This window comes from Pyrus communis, chromosome 16, assembly GCF_041283825.1.
Source record: "Pyrus communis isolate YQ-2024b chromosome 16, ASM4128382v1, whole genome shotgun sequence".
NCBI lineage: Eukaryota > Viridiplantae > Streptophyta > Magnoliopsida > Rosales > Rosaceae > Pyrus > Pyrus communis.
The window spans coordinates 3,817,325-3,835,888 of NC_142580.1; the positions used below are offsets into that span (position 1 = coordinate 3,817,325).

Below are 18,564 nucleotides of genomic sequence, written 5' to 3' on the forward strand. Positions count from 1 at the left end.
TCGTTATCTCCCTGTATTTGCTTATGCCTTTTTGGCAAATTGGTAGTTGTCTTCTTCAAATCTGTCACTTCCTAAAACCCGTGAAACTGTAATTGCTTTGTAGCCTTGTGGAACATGAAAACATTCAAATTTGAACTTACGCATATATTTGGCAACTTGCAATTAGCAAGAGACAAAGCACCAATTTTGCATTGTTTACCAAAACGATATACGAATAGGAAGTTATTTTGATTATTATGGTTAAATTATTGCGAAAATTAAAAGGTACGGGGTAAATGAGTAAATTTATTAAAATAAACGGGCTCATATCATAAGTCAGGCGAATGAATAATTATATCAACATAATCCAATTGTTATGAATCTCAATGCATACTATGTTTCTGTTCATATAAGAAAAACTTGTAAACAAATGAATTTCGTTCTATTAACGACCATATACATTATTTGATGAGTCTATATCTCTATTTATTTAGATGAAAAAACAATACACTCATGTGAACTTACATGTAACTGATGTTAGAACAGATTCTCCCAATGCAAAAGTACAAACACAGCCATGCGAATCACAATTTCTAGAGTATTGAGTTTAATTAATTAGATTGTAACGCTTCCTAACTAATGACGTGCAAAAGAACAAATGTGAACCTTAAGCATTCATCAAGGCAAAGCAATAGAGAGTGAGACAAAACAAACTAGGACCATTCAACATCAGCATACTTGTTGCACATTTCTCTTTGCCATAAATGCTCCCGAAGACTCTTTCAAAAGTAAAACTCTTCATTTCATAGACTCTTTGCTGTATTATGTTTTTGACGTAATATTTTATAACATCGACACGAGAATTAACGTTAAACTGTGAGATAACAGATAATTCATAAACAGTCACACATTGAGAGAGTTCTCGTAACATTTCTCTTTGCAAAATTACTCAAAATTATAGAAGGTTTGATGGTAAGGCATAGCTAGATCCAGAATTGGTGTTGTTCTAGAGGCATCAATCCAACTACCCCTCCTTATCATTTTAGACAACACGATGAACCAAAAAACAGCATTTAATTTAAGTTGGTATTTGTCCAATTCCTAAAAGGAGTTATCACCAAAAGAAATAGAAAGTTTTCCCATCACAAAATACAAGATGGATATAAAGAACAAGTTCAGAAGTACAAATTTTGACGCAAAATTCAGAACTCCCCCCAATTGTCTTCCTTCCTTTCCACAAGAGGAAGATTTAATCCAATTCCACAAAATAAGGGGAGGGAGGGAGAGGATAGAAGGAGAAGTGACCTACCTATACTTGACGTGCAATTGCAACGGCGTCTCGAATATAACACAATGTCATGTGTTTTAAATCTTTTTACACAACTAGTGATATTTTAAAATTGATTAAAAAGAATTTATACATAACAATATGTTTTTAGTTTTAAATACTTTTGTAACAATGACGTAACTGTTAATTTGTAATACCGGCGTAATAACAACCGTCACGTACCCATTACGGAGGTACACACTTTTGTATGGGGTCGAGGGCGATTACAAAAAAGGAGAAGGAAACAACTGTGAAGTGTCAGCTGGACTGGTTCGCCCAGAGGAAAAGGTAACGCCAGCAACAAGAAAAAAAAAAAGTAAAAGGTGGGTTGTGGGTAATTATAGGCAACGAAAGAAAACCAGAGGCCCCTCTCTCTCTCTCTCTCTCTCTCTCCTCACGTCTCATTTGTGTACAGTCAATCAGTCACAGATCTTTGCTCTAGTGAAAAAAAGCCCTGCAGGAAGAAACAAGAGAAAACCCAAAACCAGCAAAGGTCCTCTTCCTTTCTCTCACCTTCCATAGCTCAAAGGTTATGATTGAGTGAACCAGGACAAACCTTCCCCATTGCTGTTTGTTGCTCATTCCTCTCGAAAACCCGCTCTCTCTCTCCACCCTTTGAGCTACTTTTTCTCTCTGATTAGATACCCTCCTGGAAAATGTTAATCTCTGTTGTGTTGGTTCCGCACTACCTCAATTATCTTTTATTTTCCCGGAAAATGAGAGAAAGTGGAGGAAAATAAGTAAAAGAGATACCCAAGTCACTATTTTTCTTCCCCTTACATTGTTTAATCTGCTTTTCAATCTTGGGTTTTCAGCATTCCAGCTGAAAGATGAGGAAGCATGGATGGCAACTTCCTTACCATCCTCTCCAGGTATAAATCTTTGTCGCCATTGTTGTTTAAGCTCGGTGAATTGGAGTAGTAATCTTGTTTTCTGGGGTTGTTTTTGTATCTCTAAAGGTGGTGGCTGTTGCTGTATTTCTGGCGCTGGCCTTTGCTTTCTATGTGTTCTTTGCACCTTTTGTTGGAAGGAAGATTTTTCAGTATATTGTGATGGGACTCTACACTCCTCTTGTAAGCCATTTTCTCTCGAATCCCTTAACTTTTTGTACAATTTTCTGCTATTTTTTGTGGGTTGATAACTGAGATCCGTGCTTTCTCTTCTTGTTTCCATGTGATTTATGCGTTCGGTTGTTTATTTATGTCTAAAATTTATTCTCCAATCTGGGTTCTTGCTCTTTCTGGGTTGTTTGATTAATTTTGGACTTTGGTACTTATTATTCACTTTAGCTTATAAAGGAAATGGGTTGCTTGTCTTTTATCGTATGTGATTTCTGTTGCATGAAGCTTCCAAACATGAGATTTTGAAATGAGGTCGTTCGAAATTTTTGCAGTGATTTCTGCTGTTGTTGCAATGCCCTTTAGAGATTAACAAATAAGCTCGTTCGGAGAATATCTTTAGTCTGTGAAGTCATTTCTTTGGTAGCAATCTAGTTGTGTTGATTTTATGAATATCTAGGATGAGGTATGAGGGGTTAGTCCACCGTTCTTATTGCTCTGCGTTTTCATGGCCTTGAGAATCTACATTTAATTTCACTTTGCTCGGGGATTTTGATTCTGAGAAGTATGAAGAACAAAATGATGATTAGCTCAAGAAAACTTAAAGATAAAAGGCAAACAATAGACTCGGAAGATAGTCTGTTTGAGTGAGAGGAACATCAATTTTGGAGCCCCAAGTAGCGTGTTTGATATGCCCGTTAATGAAATAGATGTACATTTGTCTTGATTGCATCCACTATAATATACTTCTACCTATGTTCTGCTCGTTAAGTTGTAACATCTATTTTCTTTTCAGATTACATGTGTCTTCGGCCTATATATATGGTGCGCAGCTGCTGATCCGGCAGATCCACGAGTTTTTAGGTCTAAAAAATATCTTAACATTCCAGCCGATGAAAAACATACAAGAACAAAAGATTCTAAACTATGTGGGGAATCAACATCATCAATGAATGATGCTAATGCAGCTGGAGGAAAACCTTTGGATAAGGATGTTCTGGGCAAAGATGGGACGTCTAAAATGTCCAGCAGTGACGATGGAAAGAGTCCATCAGAACATACATCTTGCTTTCTACTAGCTTGCTCTCCATGTGCTTATGTGTGCAATTGCTCCGGTTCAAGTGAGGAATCTCTGCAACAAAGTGAAGACGGCATGTTCTATTGCAGTTTATGTGAAGTTGAGGTGTGTAAATGCACTTGAACTCTACGAAAATTCATTTCCCATAGATTTCTTGAGTCATGTTCTGCATTTGATAACAAGCAGCAGAAACTGAAAAGGACTCATTTGGGGTGTCAGGACAATAGTGTTGCATGTAGATATTTGGCATTCTAGTTTTGGTTTACAGTTAGGAGATATCCTACTGCAAAGTTGAATTGGTTGCGTTTCATGATTGCCCTAACAACTTTTCCTATTTTATTTTTTGTTTTCTAAGAGAAAAGCTTAATTAAAATGTAACCTGTTGGCGATCATTTACTCCTAATATCTTCTCAAGCATCTCCTAGCCATTCTTGAAATATTCATGGCATTTGCTTTGATAGTGTACTTAGTAATGTAATTCAAATAATTCTTTGCATGCAGGTTTACAAGTACAGCAAGCACTGCAGAGTTTGTGACAAATGCGTAGACCAGTTTGATCATCACTGCAGGGTATACATGCTCTTGATTGGTTGAAGATCCTTTTTGTGTGCCTTTTTAACTCCTCTAACTTAATTCAATTTTGATTTGTAGTGGCTTAACAACTGTATTGGCAAAAGGAATTACCGACAATTTTTCACCCTTATGGTTACTTCTCTCCTCTTGGTAAGCATACCCCTCCGTTCTTTGCCTTTTAAGATTCTTTAATAGCCCTTTGAGTTTTGCTCCAGTTCCAGGTAACCCATGCCCTATAATCATCCCCCATGCACTCTAGCCTTTTCTTTAAAATCTTGATGAAGCTTTGCCAGTGATTCCATGTCATCTATTACTTATGCAGTAGGACCTTTGCTTTAGAACTTGTAGGACTCGTCCTTGGCAATATTGCTAATCAATTTCGTTTCGCCATTGGCTTTCCCCAACTGTTACCTCGACAGTCTTTCCTGGTTTCTTTATCCTATATTTTTTGTCATTAAGCCCAAAAGCAACAAACCGGAACCTGAAGATCGCCTCAGAGTAAGCATTTTTATTTTCAAGTTACTTTCATTCCAATTAATTATTGACAGGTATGTACATGGTTTGTGCACCATGGTCTTGAGATTGCAGCTTATTTTACAATGGTCAACTGGAATCTTCGTGCTTATCTGCTGTATTATTGAGAGGAAGCAGTTCTCTGTGGATATTTCATCCAAGTTGGGAAGCAGTTTCACTTTGGTGCCTTTCATCATTGTGGTGGTGAGTCTTCAGCTTTTGTCTTCATTTCTAATTTAGCTGCAAGTCCTAAATCTTCTGTAAATTCATGGCTTTTCTAGTCGAGCTGAGCGATTCCTACATCATGAGAATTAATTTATCTGTTTTGTGCTTGTATTATTCAACTCATGAAATTCTTAAACTTTGCAGGCAGTGTGCAGCCTTTTGGCTATGGTTGCAACCCTTCCACTTGTACAGCTTTTCTTTTTTCATATCCTCCTTATAAAGAAGGTTAGCCTCGCAATTGCTTCATACATAGAATGAAGTCGTTATAATCGTTTGGGTCATTTTTATCATTACAGTTTCAGGATCCGTTTACATTGCTTCGATATCTTTTTCTCTAGCAGTCATTAGTCACCTGTTTCTCAGTTCAATAAAAGTTAGTTGTTATAGGACAATACTTTTCCATAGAATATCTGTCGGTTTCACCTCAATTTCTTGCGTAACAGTTTCCGTTGCAGAACCTCTCTTTTCCTTTTTCACGCAGCATATATGTTAGGTGAATACATAAATTGTTAATTAGCTGACAATGGAAATCTGAATTTGTGCAGGGAATCAGCACATATGATTACATCATCGCTTTGAGGGAGCAGGAGCAAGAGCAACAAGGAGTTGGAGGTCAGCAGAGTGCTCAAATGTCTCCTGCTAGCTCACTTACTGGATTAAGTAGTGCAAGCTCCTTTAATACTTTCCACCGTGGCGCATGGTGTACACCGCCACGACTTTTCCTTGAAGATCAGGTAATCTGAACTGCAACCATTTAGTTGCAGTAGAGAGTGGTTCCTAATCTGTGTTTATACTTGTTCCATCGGGTGGTTGTTTTCCAAGTTGTGGACTTTTCTAGTGTTTCTTTTCCTTAGCATCAGCATGAAAGAGAATACGTTTTAAGTTTTGGCCTGCATAATTTATATATGTAAGCCTTTTATCTGGGGTCATTGCAGCTTGTGTGTATCTGTAGCATTTGGATGCGAAAATCATATAATTGCTTTTTCTGTAGTTCTGTTAAATTCAGGGTACCTTATTTTCATATTGTCTACCAGAACGTATCCCTTTTCTTTTGGAATGAATGATGCGCATATGGCAACACTCCACCAGTTTTTAGTGCTGCAAGTAGGAATAGACTGTAAATTCCAGCAGCTTCCCTGAAATTAGAATAAGGATCGTAAACGAAATGGGCTGATTATTTGTTTTGCTGTTTTCCCTTTTCCAGTTTGATGTTGTGCCCCCAGAGACCGGATCTGTCAGTTCATATGGAAAAAAGATGGTGGGAGAGGGACCAGTTAAGAAGAAGAATGCACCAGTAAAGATAAGTCCGTGGACTCTGGCAAGATTAAACACCGAAGAGGTATCAAAAGCTGCAGCAGAGGCAAGAAAGAAGTCCAAGATCCTGCAGCCTGTGAGACGGGATGCTCCTTTTGTACTAGAAAGAGACAGCAGCTTTGGCAGTGGTGGGCGCAGAATGGTTCCACGCCCTGACAATAATAGAAGGCGGGCTACTAAGCGGGTGCGACTCCCAGCTGACCTTCCAATGGAGGGTATAACGAAGGGTTCAGCTAAAGCTGTTGACAAGGGCTTTACTGAGACATCGACTAGTTTGGCCCCCCTTCAGCTTGAAGCTCGGAGTGCTTTCCAAACAAGCCGAGCTATGTCAAGCTCCACAGGGATTGTTGCTTCTTCTCCAGAGAGCAGTTTAGACTCACCTGACATCCATCCATTCCGGGTGTCATCATCAGGAGCCGAAGAGGCAAGGCGACTTACAGGTCTGCCTGGCGCTATTGCAGCTGGTCAGAGGGAAATACCACTATCAAGGTCAACCAGTGATGGTTACGAGGGGTATGAAGCATCGGGTGGAGAAGACAGCGACAGGGTTCCTACTAGAATCGTCCAAAGGTCAACCAACTGGAGTAACCTTCTCTTTGGCTCCGATCAGGATGAACGGGTTGTCAAACTGAACGCCTCCTCATCCTCCGGCCCCGCTAACACAAGAAAGCTCTGATCATCATCGACTGTGATTTTAATTTTAATTCTTTCATTTGTGAGGCCGGCAAGGATCCAGGCATGGCATGCCATGTATAGAAAATTTTCAAAGAGTTTGGTTTCAAACTTTTAACTGAGATGCACATACTTTTTTATTGTCTAATCTGATGAGAGCTTAATTGCAGCCACGGCCTCCGCTGGATTAACTCCTGCTAAAGATTTCCCAATTCATACAGGGCTTGTAGCCGGTAAGACAGTACCGGGATGGAATCGCTTTTGGAAGGTCTAAAAAACGCTTTCAGAAGAGCTTTGATTATATATTTTGCTTCCGGATTTAATATTGTATTATATATTTTGCTTCCATGTTTTGTACTGACAGATGATTAATTTGATTCTTCATGTGCTTCTTAAATAAAAGTGCTTCCCCAAGTGCTTGCATCTTACTTAATGGAATTAAAACAGATACAACAGAAGCAGAAACTAACTCATCATCCCCCATATCCAATTTCACATAATCCATCGGATTAGAAACTTCCTCACCACCACCACCACCTGCTGCCTTGCAGTACACTATGGTGATCGCCACCGCATAGTAGAGCAGCACCGCCATCTGCAAAATCGTAGTTACCGCCAACAGCACAGCAGTTGCCCAACTCTTCCAAGCCGCGGCCGTGGACTCCGATGCCACTTCCAAAAGCCAGCTAAATAAACCCAAAATCGAACTCAAAGCCCCAGACAGTACCATCAAACACGACACAACGCCTCCGAGTCTCATTGCACAGACCAAACCCCAGCTTCGAATCAGGGCGCCAAATACCCACTTGGATTCCACCACAACCACCGCAAATGCCAGGCTCCACATCACTTGAAGGTAGAGCAGCAGTGCAAAGAGGCCTGCCGCGGAGACGGCCCTGAAATAGGCCGACCAAAACTCCTCCATCACTCCAACCCCCAGAGACAGAAATAGTCCGAACGAAATAAAAATCGACAAGACCACCATTTGCGAGACCACAAGAGTACCCAGAAGAGGAAAGAAGGAAGCCAGACCTGACTTGATCGCCGAGTACAGTGCCACGGGCCGATCACGGAGTCCGTGAAATGCCCTGTGGGTGACAGACCCGACAGCGCAGAGAGAGGAGATGAGAAAAAGAAGGAAGGTGATGAAGGTCAAAACAGTCATGTCGGGGATGGTGGGAATGGTGAGACTTACTGAGAAGGGGTTGGGGTAGAAATCAAGGAAGGCCGGGTAGGCGATGGTTGATAGGAAGAAAGCAAGGGGTAGAAGGAAGATGGCCGAGAGGTCTACGAAGCGGGCGCTGTGGGCGTTGATTAGGCTCAGAGATGTGCTCAGTACTTGGCTTGCCATGGCTGAATAAGGAAGAAACGGACTGTAAGGACAGTTTATGTAGTGACTACTCTCCTGGTTTCATACAAAAGCCAAAGGACCCGGAGGCTGGCACCGAGAGGTTGTGCATTTATCCGCGTTTCGCTGCATCCAAATATAAGGCCAAAATGCTGCCTTGTTAGACTCGCAATTTGGAAATTGGTTTTAAGGCCGAAGGCCAAAGCAATGATTTTTTAACAGTTAGTGCCTTTCACAGCATCCTAATCAAACAAACTACCAAAACCAGAGAACTCAAAGAAGACCCAGATTCAGCAAGGCGAGTTATGCACTTCGTATCAAGTTTATCATCGACGGAGCTAACTGCACAGGCAGCTTTTCCGTTGAAACAAAACGAGGGAATCATTACTTTCAGACATTACATATCACACATTCAAGTTGTTTTCTAATGGAGGTGCAACTGCAAGCACAATGGCTTCACTTCACATACCAATTTGAAAACAATAAAGCCAACCGTCTCCCACAATCATCAAAACACGAAAATAAGGCAACAAGATTTGTATTTACAGGTCTTTACAAATAAAGTTCGACGCTGATGAACTAAACTACACTAACAAGACATTCTGAATCAGAGCCATCACAAAGGAGACTGACTGACCTCAAGCTCCTCGTCAAGCATATGCAACCGAAACAACATGAGGGACTTTTCCGTTGTCGAAGGGCAAGCTCACATACTCCCTAGCAAACTCCTCAGCAATTTCCATGGCAAGCTCACCATTCAAAGCCCTGCAATACATATACAACACCGTATTCGCAGCAGCATTGTAGAGCATCAGCAGCACGAGAGAAGTCGCAGTCACCACAATTTGCACCACAAACGCCCAGCTCTTCCACCCATCAGTATCCCCCTTCAAATCCAATGCCGAAACCCAACTGCAGAACCCCAAAACCCCCACGAAAAACCCGAAAAACATCAGCAAGCACAAGGCGACCCCTCTCATTCCCTTTATCAAAGTCGCACTTCGAGTCAAGGATTCAAACCCCCATTTCGATTCCAGCACAACAACCACACCAGCGAGTGTCCAATTTACTTGAAGATGGAGCAAAACCAGAAACAGAGCAGTCACAACAACTGCTACAAACCCAATGAAATAAGGCGAATAATACTCCATTTCAAATCCCATAAGCTCAGCACTGCGAACCACCAAGAACACGAACAGCCCGAAAAGAATAAAAACCAATAAAACGAGGATCTGGGAAATTAGAGCAGTACACAACAGGGGAAGGAAGGAGGAGACGACGGATTTCACGGCGGAGAGGAGCTTGACCGGCCGGCCATAGAATCCGTGAAACACACTGTAAGTGATCGACCCGAGGGCGCAGAGAGAGAAGACGACGGCAAAGAAGGAGAAAGCGAGGGCGACGAGAAGGGTTTTGGCGGGGATGATGGGTTGGCGCTGTTGGGCGTCCAAAGTTGAGATTTCGAGGAATAGCTTGGGGTTGTCTGTGACTCGATCGGCGAGAAGGTTCTGGATGGTGGGGTAGACGGTGGAGGAGAAAGCGAGAGGGAGGAGGAAGAGGACTGAGAGGGCTAAGAAGTGGCGGGAGTGGGCGTTGACTATGCGCTTGGATTCATTGAGGACTGTGAAAACGGTTAGAGGCGGAGATGGGGTTGCCATGGCGGATCGGAAGTGAAGAAGTTTGACGGTTTTGGAATTGCAGGTTTAAGGTGAAGAAGTTTGACGGTTTTGGAATTGCAGGTTTAAGGAAGCAAATGATGAAGAAGATGATGTTCTGTTTGTCCTTTTCAGTTTTCGGTGGTTCGGATAGGAATGGATTATTTCGATGAGTTTGGCGGGACTGGGACGGGCCTGGATACGTGGCTCTATTTTTTTGGGTTGGTCTTCGTCGGGACGCCGTTACTAGGTGGAACAAATTGGAAAATGATTCTTGCCGGATCATTTTCCTTGGGGATACGGGGATCCATGATCGTGACTGTTCATCGTATATTATATTGTCAGTTTTTGTTAGGTACTATTTATATTTAATTTTAAATTTCAAATGATTTTTGACCGCACAATGTATGATGAACGATCATGATCATAAGATTCCTCGGATCCCCAAAAAAATGATCCGATGAGGATTTTTTCAAACAAATTGGGCTGCAACTCATTCTATCTCATATCAATATGTTATGTGAATAAAGTTAAAAAATTACGATTGGGAGACACTTATTTTCTTTACACATACTTTGACATTTACTTTGTAGGACGGACTTAGTAAACCTTTTTCATTGATCAAACCGTCTATATTTCAATCATTATTCCTAAATCACCATTCAAAAAAAAAAAATGACAAATTCAAAACTATTAACACATTCATTTGTAGTGAAGAAAATTGACGAATACGGTTTTGTAAGGAAAAACTAAAATGAATAACTTTAATCCAATGGTCGTCTGATTTCGAATTTGCGTGATTTTTTGTAAACATGATCTTTGAAAGATGACTAAGAGATATACAATTCGAATTGTTGAAAAAAGTTACGAAGTGGGCCTTACAAAGAGGGTGTCAAAATGTATGTCAATAATTGTGTGCCCCTCGATCCTAACCAAAAGTTACAACAATGTGATAGACTTGAGATAGCATAATTAAAAGCATTTGTTGCGCGTAAATTCCACTAATATATCGCCATCTAAATGAATTGAACATAAAAATTATCACTTATATGAAGAAAAAATATATATATATATATATATGTATGTCACTAAATTACAGTATTAGTTGATAGCAATACAAAAGACTTAGATCTCTTGCTTAGGTGGTAGTTGCACCAAATGAGTGTTTAATTGGAAATCCATTATCATGCTACTTATAAAGAAAGGAATCTAGGATACCTTTCTTTCCATATGATTATTAAATCATTGATTCATAATGTATTAAGGAGATATGCATGCACTAAAGAAGTAGTACTTACCACATGTTATAAAAGTCCACATATGCACATGCTAATGTTTGTTGCTAGGTGGGGAGATCACATGTTTTGGCCATACCTCCATGTTCCAAATCAAGTGCTAACTCCTAGTTCGATTTTCTAGCGCTAATGAATCACATATATGGTCAAGAAAAAGCTAAAATACTTATGTGAGTTTTCCCAATTTTCAAAATGGTGGATTGCCATGGCAAAATAATAATCTAGTTGAAAAGAAAAATGAAGTTGTAATTATATTTATGCACAAGTGAGCAAATTAAAGGCTCATCTTAGGAAATGGATCATCTCTGGATATCTTCCACTAAGGTCATAAATTCGGACATTTGAAATTTAATCCAACAGCTAAAGGTATTATAACTTTTAAAATAGACTTCTATTTGTAGTCATTTGATCAAATTTCAAATGTCCAAATTTGTGACATTGATAAACTTGATGAAAGAGATCTAGAAATGATCACTTTCCCTTTTCTTACATCACTCTTGAAAGTAGTGCCAAAACGAAACCTTAATTTACCAAAATTGCACACATAATTTTTTTTTTCGTTATTATTTTTTCACTAAAACCAAAATTTCACAAATCCCTAGTATCCTCCGAGAAATAAACATTTAATAATCAACAACGAACCAAAGTAATTCCAAACGTCGCCGTCCAGAATCGTCAGGAAGTGCAGCTGGCAACTCCACCACAATCCGGTATAAAAGGCCGACGAACAAGTTAAAGTCACCGACGTGCCCACTCGCAATTCCTTCTGTCATCGATTCAGTGCTTTAATTCCTCTTCACGCCCAAAGTCAACACGCCTCGCACGATTCTCAATCAAATCCTCCATGATAGTCGGAGCTCCCTCCTCCTCCTCCTCCTCCGCCTATCCCGCCGCAGAACCTCCGCGAAACGCCTCTCCATCGCCACCCCCAATGCTGCCTCCCAGCTTTCAAGGTACTGTACCGTCTGTATTCCGTGGCTTCTCAGATCTGTAGTGCCGGTAAAGCTTTTCGTGTGAATCTGGCTTCTGGGTTTCGCGTTTTGAGTTGAATCTAGCTCCGTTTGATCTTTAATTACAATCACATTTATATAGATATAGATATTAGATATATAGATATAAATACTGTAATTTTTGGTTGAATTGGTGTTGTGAGTGATTGATTTGAAGAAAAAAATGGAAGCTGAAAGTTCACCCAGAATGAGATTGGATCACTCGAAAAAAGAGGGATCCGAAGAACCCCATTTGCGTAGATTCGAGTTAGAACTCTCCGGTAACGATCACAGGTTTCATTCGATGAGTGCTCTGGAAATTTTGAGAGAAACTGTTAGAATTCTCCGGTACAATTCGTGGGGGTTTTTGGCGATTGCCTTGTTGCTAATCTGCCCGGTTTCCGCCCTGCTTTTGTCGAATTTGGTAGTTGATCAGTCACTTGTAAAGAGACTAACCATTAGGATGTTGTTAATTGCAAAGTCCAGTGGACTCCCTTTGAGGGATTTTATCAGTCACTCTTGCCAAAAGTTTGCTGAGATGGCTATTTCGTGTACGATGTGCTTCCCCTTGTACATCACATTGTCGTTGTTGTCAAAAGCCGCGATGGTTTACTCTGTGTATTGTAGTTACTCCCTGAAGAAGTTTGATGCATCACAGTTTTACTTGGTTATGCGCAAGATATGGAGGCGGGTTGTTTCAACTTATGTGTGGATGTGTATGGTGGTAGCTGGTTGCGTCGTCTTGTTTTTGGTTCTTCTTCTTGCTGTGTGCAATGCATGTTCGATAGTAGGGTTGTCGCCGAATTATATTGTGTATGCTGCAATGGTGGTCGGGCTCGTCTTCTCGGTTGTTTTTGCCAATGCCGTTATTATTTGCAACATTGCTATTGTGATCTCTGTGTTGGAGGATGTCTCGGGACCAGAGGCATTGGTTCGGTCTGGGGTTCTGATCAAGGGCCAGACTCAGGTTGGTCTTCTGATATTTCTTGGGTCGAGTATTGGAATGGCATTCATCGAGGGATTGTTTGAGCATAGGGTGAAGACTTTGAGCTACGGAGATGGGTCTTCGCGCATTTGGGAAGGGCCTCTTTTGGTGATCATGTATTCGTTTGTGGTGCTTATCGACTCCATGAACAGCGCGGTTTTCTATTTTAGTTGCAGATCTTTTAAGATGGAAACATCTTTGGATGGTGAATCTCATTCTGTTTTGGAAACGGTTAACTTTTCTTCTGAATCGGTTGGTATTCAATGACACCATCAACATAACCTATTTGTCACAATTATTTTGATGATGGGAGCTGCTGCATGAAAAATTAGGATTTCGTTGCCAGTTTGTGGTCACCGGCTGTTAAACGGTGCAAACTTGTGCATCGTAGACCTTCCTGGCAAGGGTTCACGGCCAGAGGTAAGCTCAAGTGCCTTCAGCTAGTTAGTATTTACTTCATTTGAGTGCAAAGATCGACTTGTTGAGGGAGCTAGGAGGATGAAGGATGAGGAAAAGATTTCTGAAGGCTACAAAGGAAGTGATGGGAAGCATCGTTTTCTTCCAGAATAAATTGTTAAAATCCATAGTTCATATAGTTTTATTTTAAGATACATTATGCCAAATTATTGTAGTTGATACATGTAAGTTACTTCAAATATTCCCACAATTTATGTGTTGAACTTCTACCTGAATTTGCTTAAAATCCATGGAAGAACAAAAGCTTGAATCACACAAATTGAAATAAAGGGGGAATGAATGCTTGTATATACATCACTTGTGCCTGTAAACGATTTTGATAGAAGTGCTTTTATTAGAAGCACAATAAAAATTTACTACAAACTCAAGTGTTTATCCAAAAGCATTTTTAGCCATCTGAAGAGCATCCCGAATGTTTATCCCAGTGGTTGGGGATGAATTTTAAGCCTGTATTCCACACAGCATATCTTGGGTTCGATTCTTGACGCTACTGAACCGCACGATGGTAGCCAAGAAAGGCTGAAATGCGTATGTGAGTCTTTCTAGCCTCGTAAGGGTACGCTGAGAACATGGCTTGGTAAATAATCCCCCCTTAATCTATGTGCACATATTTTTGGGCTTGGGCCTGGACCCCGATAAGCCAGTAAATATAATCCTGTCCATCATCGTTAGTTTGTAACTTTTCATTCCCTCCTTCTGCATCGTTGTTTACCTCCAGAGTCGGAGACCGACTTTCTGCGTGCAAAGAAGTCTGCTAATCCAGTCTGATCCAGGGCTCATGGACATCTCCCGCCAAAACAAAATTCAGAAATTTGAGGATTTCGTGGACCAACGCCTCAAACCAGACCTCGTTCGCGCCATTGCTCAACGGTACCGTTTCATACACACCCTCTCCCCACTACTTTACTGTAACCCATTTTCTAGGGTTTTCTTTGCGGTCATTACCAAGCTCGAGCAGTAAATACACATGCTTGGGCTCCATTAGGGTTTCATATTTGCTTATCAAATTGTTATTTTTTTTTTGGGTTTGATTCTTGTTTTGCAGGGACAAGGTGTTCGAGCAACAAAAAGTTTTGTATCCTTTTCGATCTTCCCTCTTTCGATGAATTGAATTTTACCCGAATGGGATTTTTCGGAAATTCGACGTTGGTAATCTGCAACCCATTTGGTGATTTTGGTTGTTGAAGGTGTTTTCTTGACTTTTGTTTAATTGAAAGCTCGGATTTGCGGAAGAACATAGAGAATTTGGAGAAAAATAGTGCGACCAGTCTTAGGACCTTGGTTAATCTTGGCTCCGAAGTGTATATGCAAGCTGATGTGTGAGTCTTGGCATCTGTCTTCTCTTTTGATGCTCACACTAATTCATCTTATGCTTTGTCTACTTTCTCCGTGGGAGATACGCACAAATAGAACCGGTTACAAACTTTTGATGAAAATTAGAACCGAGATACTAACCGGAAATCGGCCGTATGTAAACCACATTTTATTGCGACTTCGTACCGTCCCTTATCTTTTTTCTGCGCGTTTGCAGGCCAGATACACGACGCATATTTGTGGATATTGGACTAGGATTCCATGTGGAGTTCACCTGGTCTGAAGCTTTGAATTACATATCTCAAAGAGAAGAAAAGTTGGCCAGGTACAACCTTTTGCTTATTGTTGCACAAGTTGGTTTTTCTCGACAGATTTTATCATTTGAAATCCTTTTGCAGTCTACTAAATATTAGTGAAACTTATCCTACTAATTTGCTCAGTCGATATCTGTAGGCAAGTTGAAGAGTGTACTAACCTTATTGCGTCAATTAAAGCTCAGATAAAGCTGGTATGTAAACTTCCGAACATGCTTTCTATCTGCTCATCACATTTTGTTTCTCGGATATGTGTTGCAGAAAAGTTGAAATTGTTTGGTGCTCTCCCATTTATGTCATTTCGATAGAGTATATTTGTGTTTCTTTGTAGAAAGTAGAAGACCGAACCACTAGAAAAGGCAAATATGAAATTGTGACCAATGATTCAGCCTTCTATTTTTCCTCCTTTTGCACCTCTTATTGTCATATTCTTTGCAGGTATGTGAAGGGATTCGAGAGTTACTCCAGCTTCCGGCAGAGAAGAAACCTGCCTCAGAGCGCATTTTTTGACTCCGACAACTTGGTAATTTTGCCGTCTCATGACGACCAAGTAAAAATAACGCTTGTTTGCAACTACATCTTTAACTTTTTGATTAGTTGTTGGCATGCTTCTGTGCTGTTCATATTTTAAAGCTTCTTGGCCATCAAGTACGTAAAAACAGATAAATGTTATGGTAAAATGTTGCGCATTTAAGCTTCCGCAGTTTCTTGAGCTTGAATTCACTTGGAAATATGTCCATTTCTCATGATCACTCTCACCCAACCCGCCTCCCTCCAAAGACCGAAAACACTCACCCGGAGGAGATATTGTTGGGTGAGTGTATGGGTGTGACACGAATACGGTCCACCCATAGGAGAGCCTAATGAAACACCCCCACCCCCACCCCCTCCCTCCTCCCACCCACCTCAAACGCTCCCTCCTCCCACCCGGAGGAGATATTGTTGGGTGAGTGTATGGGTGCGACACGAACACGGTCCACCCATAGGAGAGCCTAATGAAACACCCCCACCCCCACCCCCACCCCCTCCCTCCTCCCACCCACCTCAAACGCGCACGCGCACGCGCACACAAAAAAGTATTTTTTTTGTTAAGCAATCGCATGAGAGAAAAAAGAGACGGTAGTTGCAGGTTAAAGCTCAGAGACTTGAGGTGGCTCTCTGGAATGCCACCTGAATAAACGGGAGATGCCTTCTTCTGTCACCTCACCTCCAATCAAATTGATTTGATTTGGCCATGGAAAACTGTGATCAATTGTTATATCAAAGCGACAGCAAATCGACGCTGGATTTGTGGACGGATTGATCAATGTGCACTACTTGTTTGTTTTGTGTGATGGGGCAAAACTTGAATGGGGTGTCCGATCACGTCATACAATTTTTACGGTTAAAGTTTTATCGAAATTTTTTTGTTGTTATTAATTTTAGTGGTGTTGGCCATATGATAAAATATTTGAAAGGGGTCCGAAAAAAAAACCGTTTGTTCGATAAACATTTATTACGTCATAAATTAGTAACAGTAGAATATATGTAATATGAAAGGACCGTTGGTGTAAAACCTGCAAAGTTGGGTTGCGGTGGTAAAAGCCATGCCTATGAAAGTTTCCATCACCGACAAAAGAAACCCTACCTAACCCTACATGGTAAAACTGTAGTATAGCATCCAAAGGCTACATCTATACGGCTCGAGACAGATCACATCACAAAGATGGACGTAAATTCTACCATTGTCGAATGTATGACGTGGTCAGGCACCTATATCTAATGTAATTAGATTATCTTCAACCTTTAGGATAAAATCTAAAACTTTTAGTTCAAAAATAGTTTTTCTGCTCCAATCATTCTGGTTTAAATTTTTTATCCTGAGATTATTAAAGAATAAATTTAAGCTAATTTTTTCTTTTAATGTAATTTTTTAAATAAAAAATTATGTACACTATCATAATTTAATTTTATGAACATTTTAACCTAAAAATATTTAAATTTTTATAAATATTGAAAAATCACTAAATTTGGATGAATATTGAGTTAAATAATTTTTTTTATTTATTTTAACCGTTAGATCTTTTTTTTTTACCATTACATTTGATTATATTCGATATCAGCCGTTGGATTCAATAAATCCTATGAGATATGCCTATGTGGGTGGGGTCCTGCTGGTGGTGCCCACATTATTTTATAGGCTAAATTGTGTTGGTGGGGTGGGGGAATTTGGCTTTTGTTTTGCTATTAGCTTTTAGTTCACACATTTAGTATGAGTTGGGTTGGGTTGGATTTGAAAGGAGAATAAAGCCTAAAAAATAGCATTCAGCCCAAAGTTGGGTTTGTTCTTACTATTCAAACTTATAGAGCTTTGATGAGAGTCGGGAGAGGTACAGAGAGGGGCTGGGCTGGGCTGCCAAAACTGACGCAATGTTTTGTCCCAATCTATCTGTTTCTTCTCGTGGCAGTGCAGCATCTAAAATCTGTCTCGCTCGTACATAAAACTAGTTCACTGTTTATCTGACGTTTTGGTTCAATAATGATGATAAACCCGTCATACTTCTTTGCATAAGAGAGAGAGAGAGAGAGAGAGAGAGAAAGAGAAGCGGAGAGTAGAAGAGAGAAATTAATGGTGGAAAAAGCCAGGGTTTTGCAAAGCTGAAGAGACAGAAGGGGAAGTCCAAAGTCAGACTTTCTTGGCTCTTCGTTGTCTTCTTCCTCTCTCTCCAGAATTATTCATGGCTGGCAATGGCATTGCTTTTGCTTCAGATTCTGACTGAATGATACCGTTCATTGGGGGGGGGGGGGGACCATAGATACGTATGCATACATAAATATAATACACACACACACACACACGAAAGTCCTTCTTTCGTTTAAGTGCTTTTTCACTTTTGCTTTCTATTCTTCTTGCCGTCCGCATAGTTTTGCATAGTTTGCATGCATGGTAATGTAAATTCGTAATTACACTGAAAAGGCCATGTCACAAGTGCTAGTCAATACCCTCAATTTATGTTCACATCTCTCTCTTCCACTCCCCTTTTGCCCCCAATCTTAATCCGAGATCCTCTCACTCTTTTGTCATCTCTTATGCCTCTATCTCCCCTCTCACGCACGAAATATAGTTTTCTAACAATGCTAGTGATTATCCTCTGTCCTCATGTGTATATTATATAATTTTGTAACAATGCTAACGATTCTGCTTTGTCCTCAGATGTATATTTTCAGTGGGTAGTTACACACAAGATTTATTCATGATAATGAACTAATTAATGAAAAAAATAGATGAGACCCCAATATATTTTGGTTCAACTATTTAAGGTATCTTTTTTGCTAAACCAATATTCTTTTTTAAAGTACTCCAATTTGCAGAGAGGAGAATTCAAACTCTTGTACTAGTCAACTGATCTAACCCACATTTGCCGCTTCAATCTGGTAATTTTGGTTGATGTTTGTAGCCAAAATGTTT

At 40.2% G+C, this 18,564-nt stretch overlaps 5 protein-coding genes across 6 annotated transcripts; 3 read left to right on the top strand and 2 right to left on the bottom strand.

Moving 5' to 3' along the window:
- The first annotated feature begins 1,576 nt into the window (after positions 1 to 1,576).
- LOC137730872 (putative protein S-acyltransferase 22) lies at positions 1,577 to 7,153 on the top strand. Its single transcript, XM_088687309.1, has 10 exons — positions 1,577 to 1,594; positions 2,122 to 2,178; positions 2,266 to 2,379; positions 3,161 to 3,547; positions 3,944 to 4,012; positions 4,094 to 4,165; positions 4,604 to 4,732; positions 4,898 to 4,978; positions 5,299 to 5,487; positions 5,958 to 7,153. Exons 2-10 carry the CDS (start codon positions 2,137 to 2,139, stop codon positions 6,741 to 6,743), a joined length of 1,869 nt encoding a protein of 622 aa, XP_088543435.1. The 5' UTR covers positions 1,577 to 1,594; positions 2,122 to 2,136; the 3' UTR covers positions 6,744 to 7,153.
- LOC137730874 (uncharacterized) lies at positions 7,045 to 8,866 on the bottom strand. The gene is made up of 2 exons (XM_068469865.2): positions 8,725 to 8,866; positions 7,045 to 8,213 (listed from the first exon to the last, which is right to left on the bottom strand). The coding sequence occupies exon 2, from the start codon at positions 8,088 to 8,090 to the stop codon at positions 7,059 to 7,061; it is 1,032 nt and encodes a 343-aa protein (XP_068325966.2). The 5' UTR covers positions 8,091 to 8,213; positions 8,725 to 8,866; the 3' UTR covers positions 7,045 to 7,058.
- Positions 8,610 to 9,745, bottom strand: LOC148689839 (uncharacterized). Its single transcript, XM_088687310.1, has one exon. It carries the CDS (start codon positions 9,743 to 9,745, stop codon positions 8,738 to 8,740), a length of 1,008 nt encoding a protein of 335 aa, XP_088543436.1. The 3' UTR covers positions 8,610 to 8,737.
- A 1,905-nt stretch (positions 9,746 to 11,650) lies between these two features.
- Positions 11,651 to 13,778, top strand: LOC137732292 (uncharacterized). Its single transcript, XM_068471599.2, has one exon. It carries the CDS (start codon positions 12,211 to 12,213, stop codon positions 13,276 to 13,278), a length of 1,068 nt encoding a protein of 355 aa, XP_068327700.1. The 5' UTR covers positions 11,651 to 12,210; the 3' UTR covers positions 13,279 to 13,778.
- A 373-nt stretch (positions 13,779 to 14,151) lies between these two features.
- Positions 14,152 to 15,815, top strand: LOC137732539 (uncharacterized). 2 transcript variants are annotated; one of them, XM_068471859.2, is made up of 6 exons: positions 14,156 to 14,358; positions 14,534 to 14,563; positions 14,706 to 14,807; positions 15,020 to 15,127; positions 15,256 to 15,310; positions 15,555 to 15,815. In XM_068471859.2, exons 1-6 carry the CDS (start codon positions 14,267 to 14,269, stop codon positions 15,624 to 15,626), a joined length of 459 nt encoding a protein of 152 aa, XP_068327960.1. In that variant the 5' UTR covers positions 14,156 to 14,266; the 3' UTR covers positions 15,627 to 15,815. The 2 variants fall into 2 exon arrangements, with proteins under 2 accessions (XP_088544175.1, XP_068327960.1); XM_088688049.1 differs by lacking the exon at positions 15,256 to 15,310 and having other exon boundaries at positions 14,152 to 14,358.
- Positions 15,816 to 18,564: the final 2,749 nt, after the last annotated feature.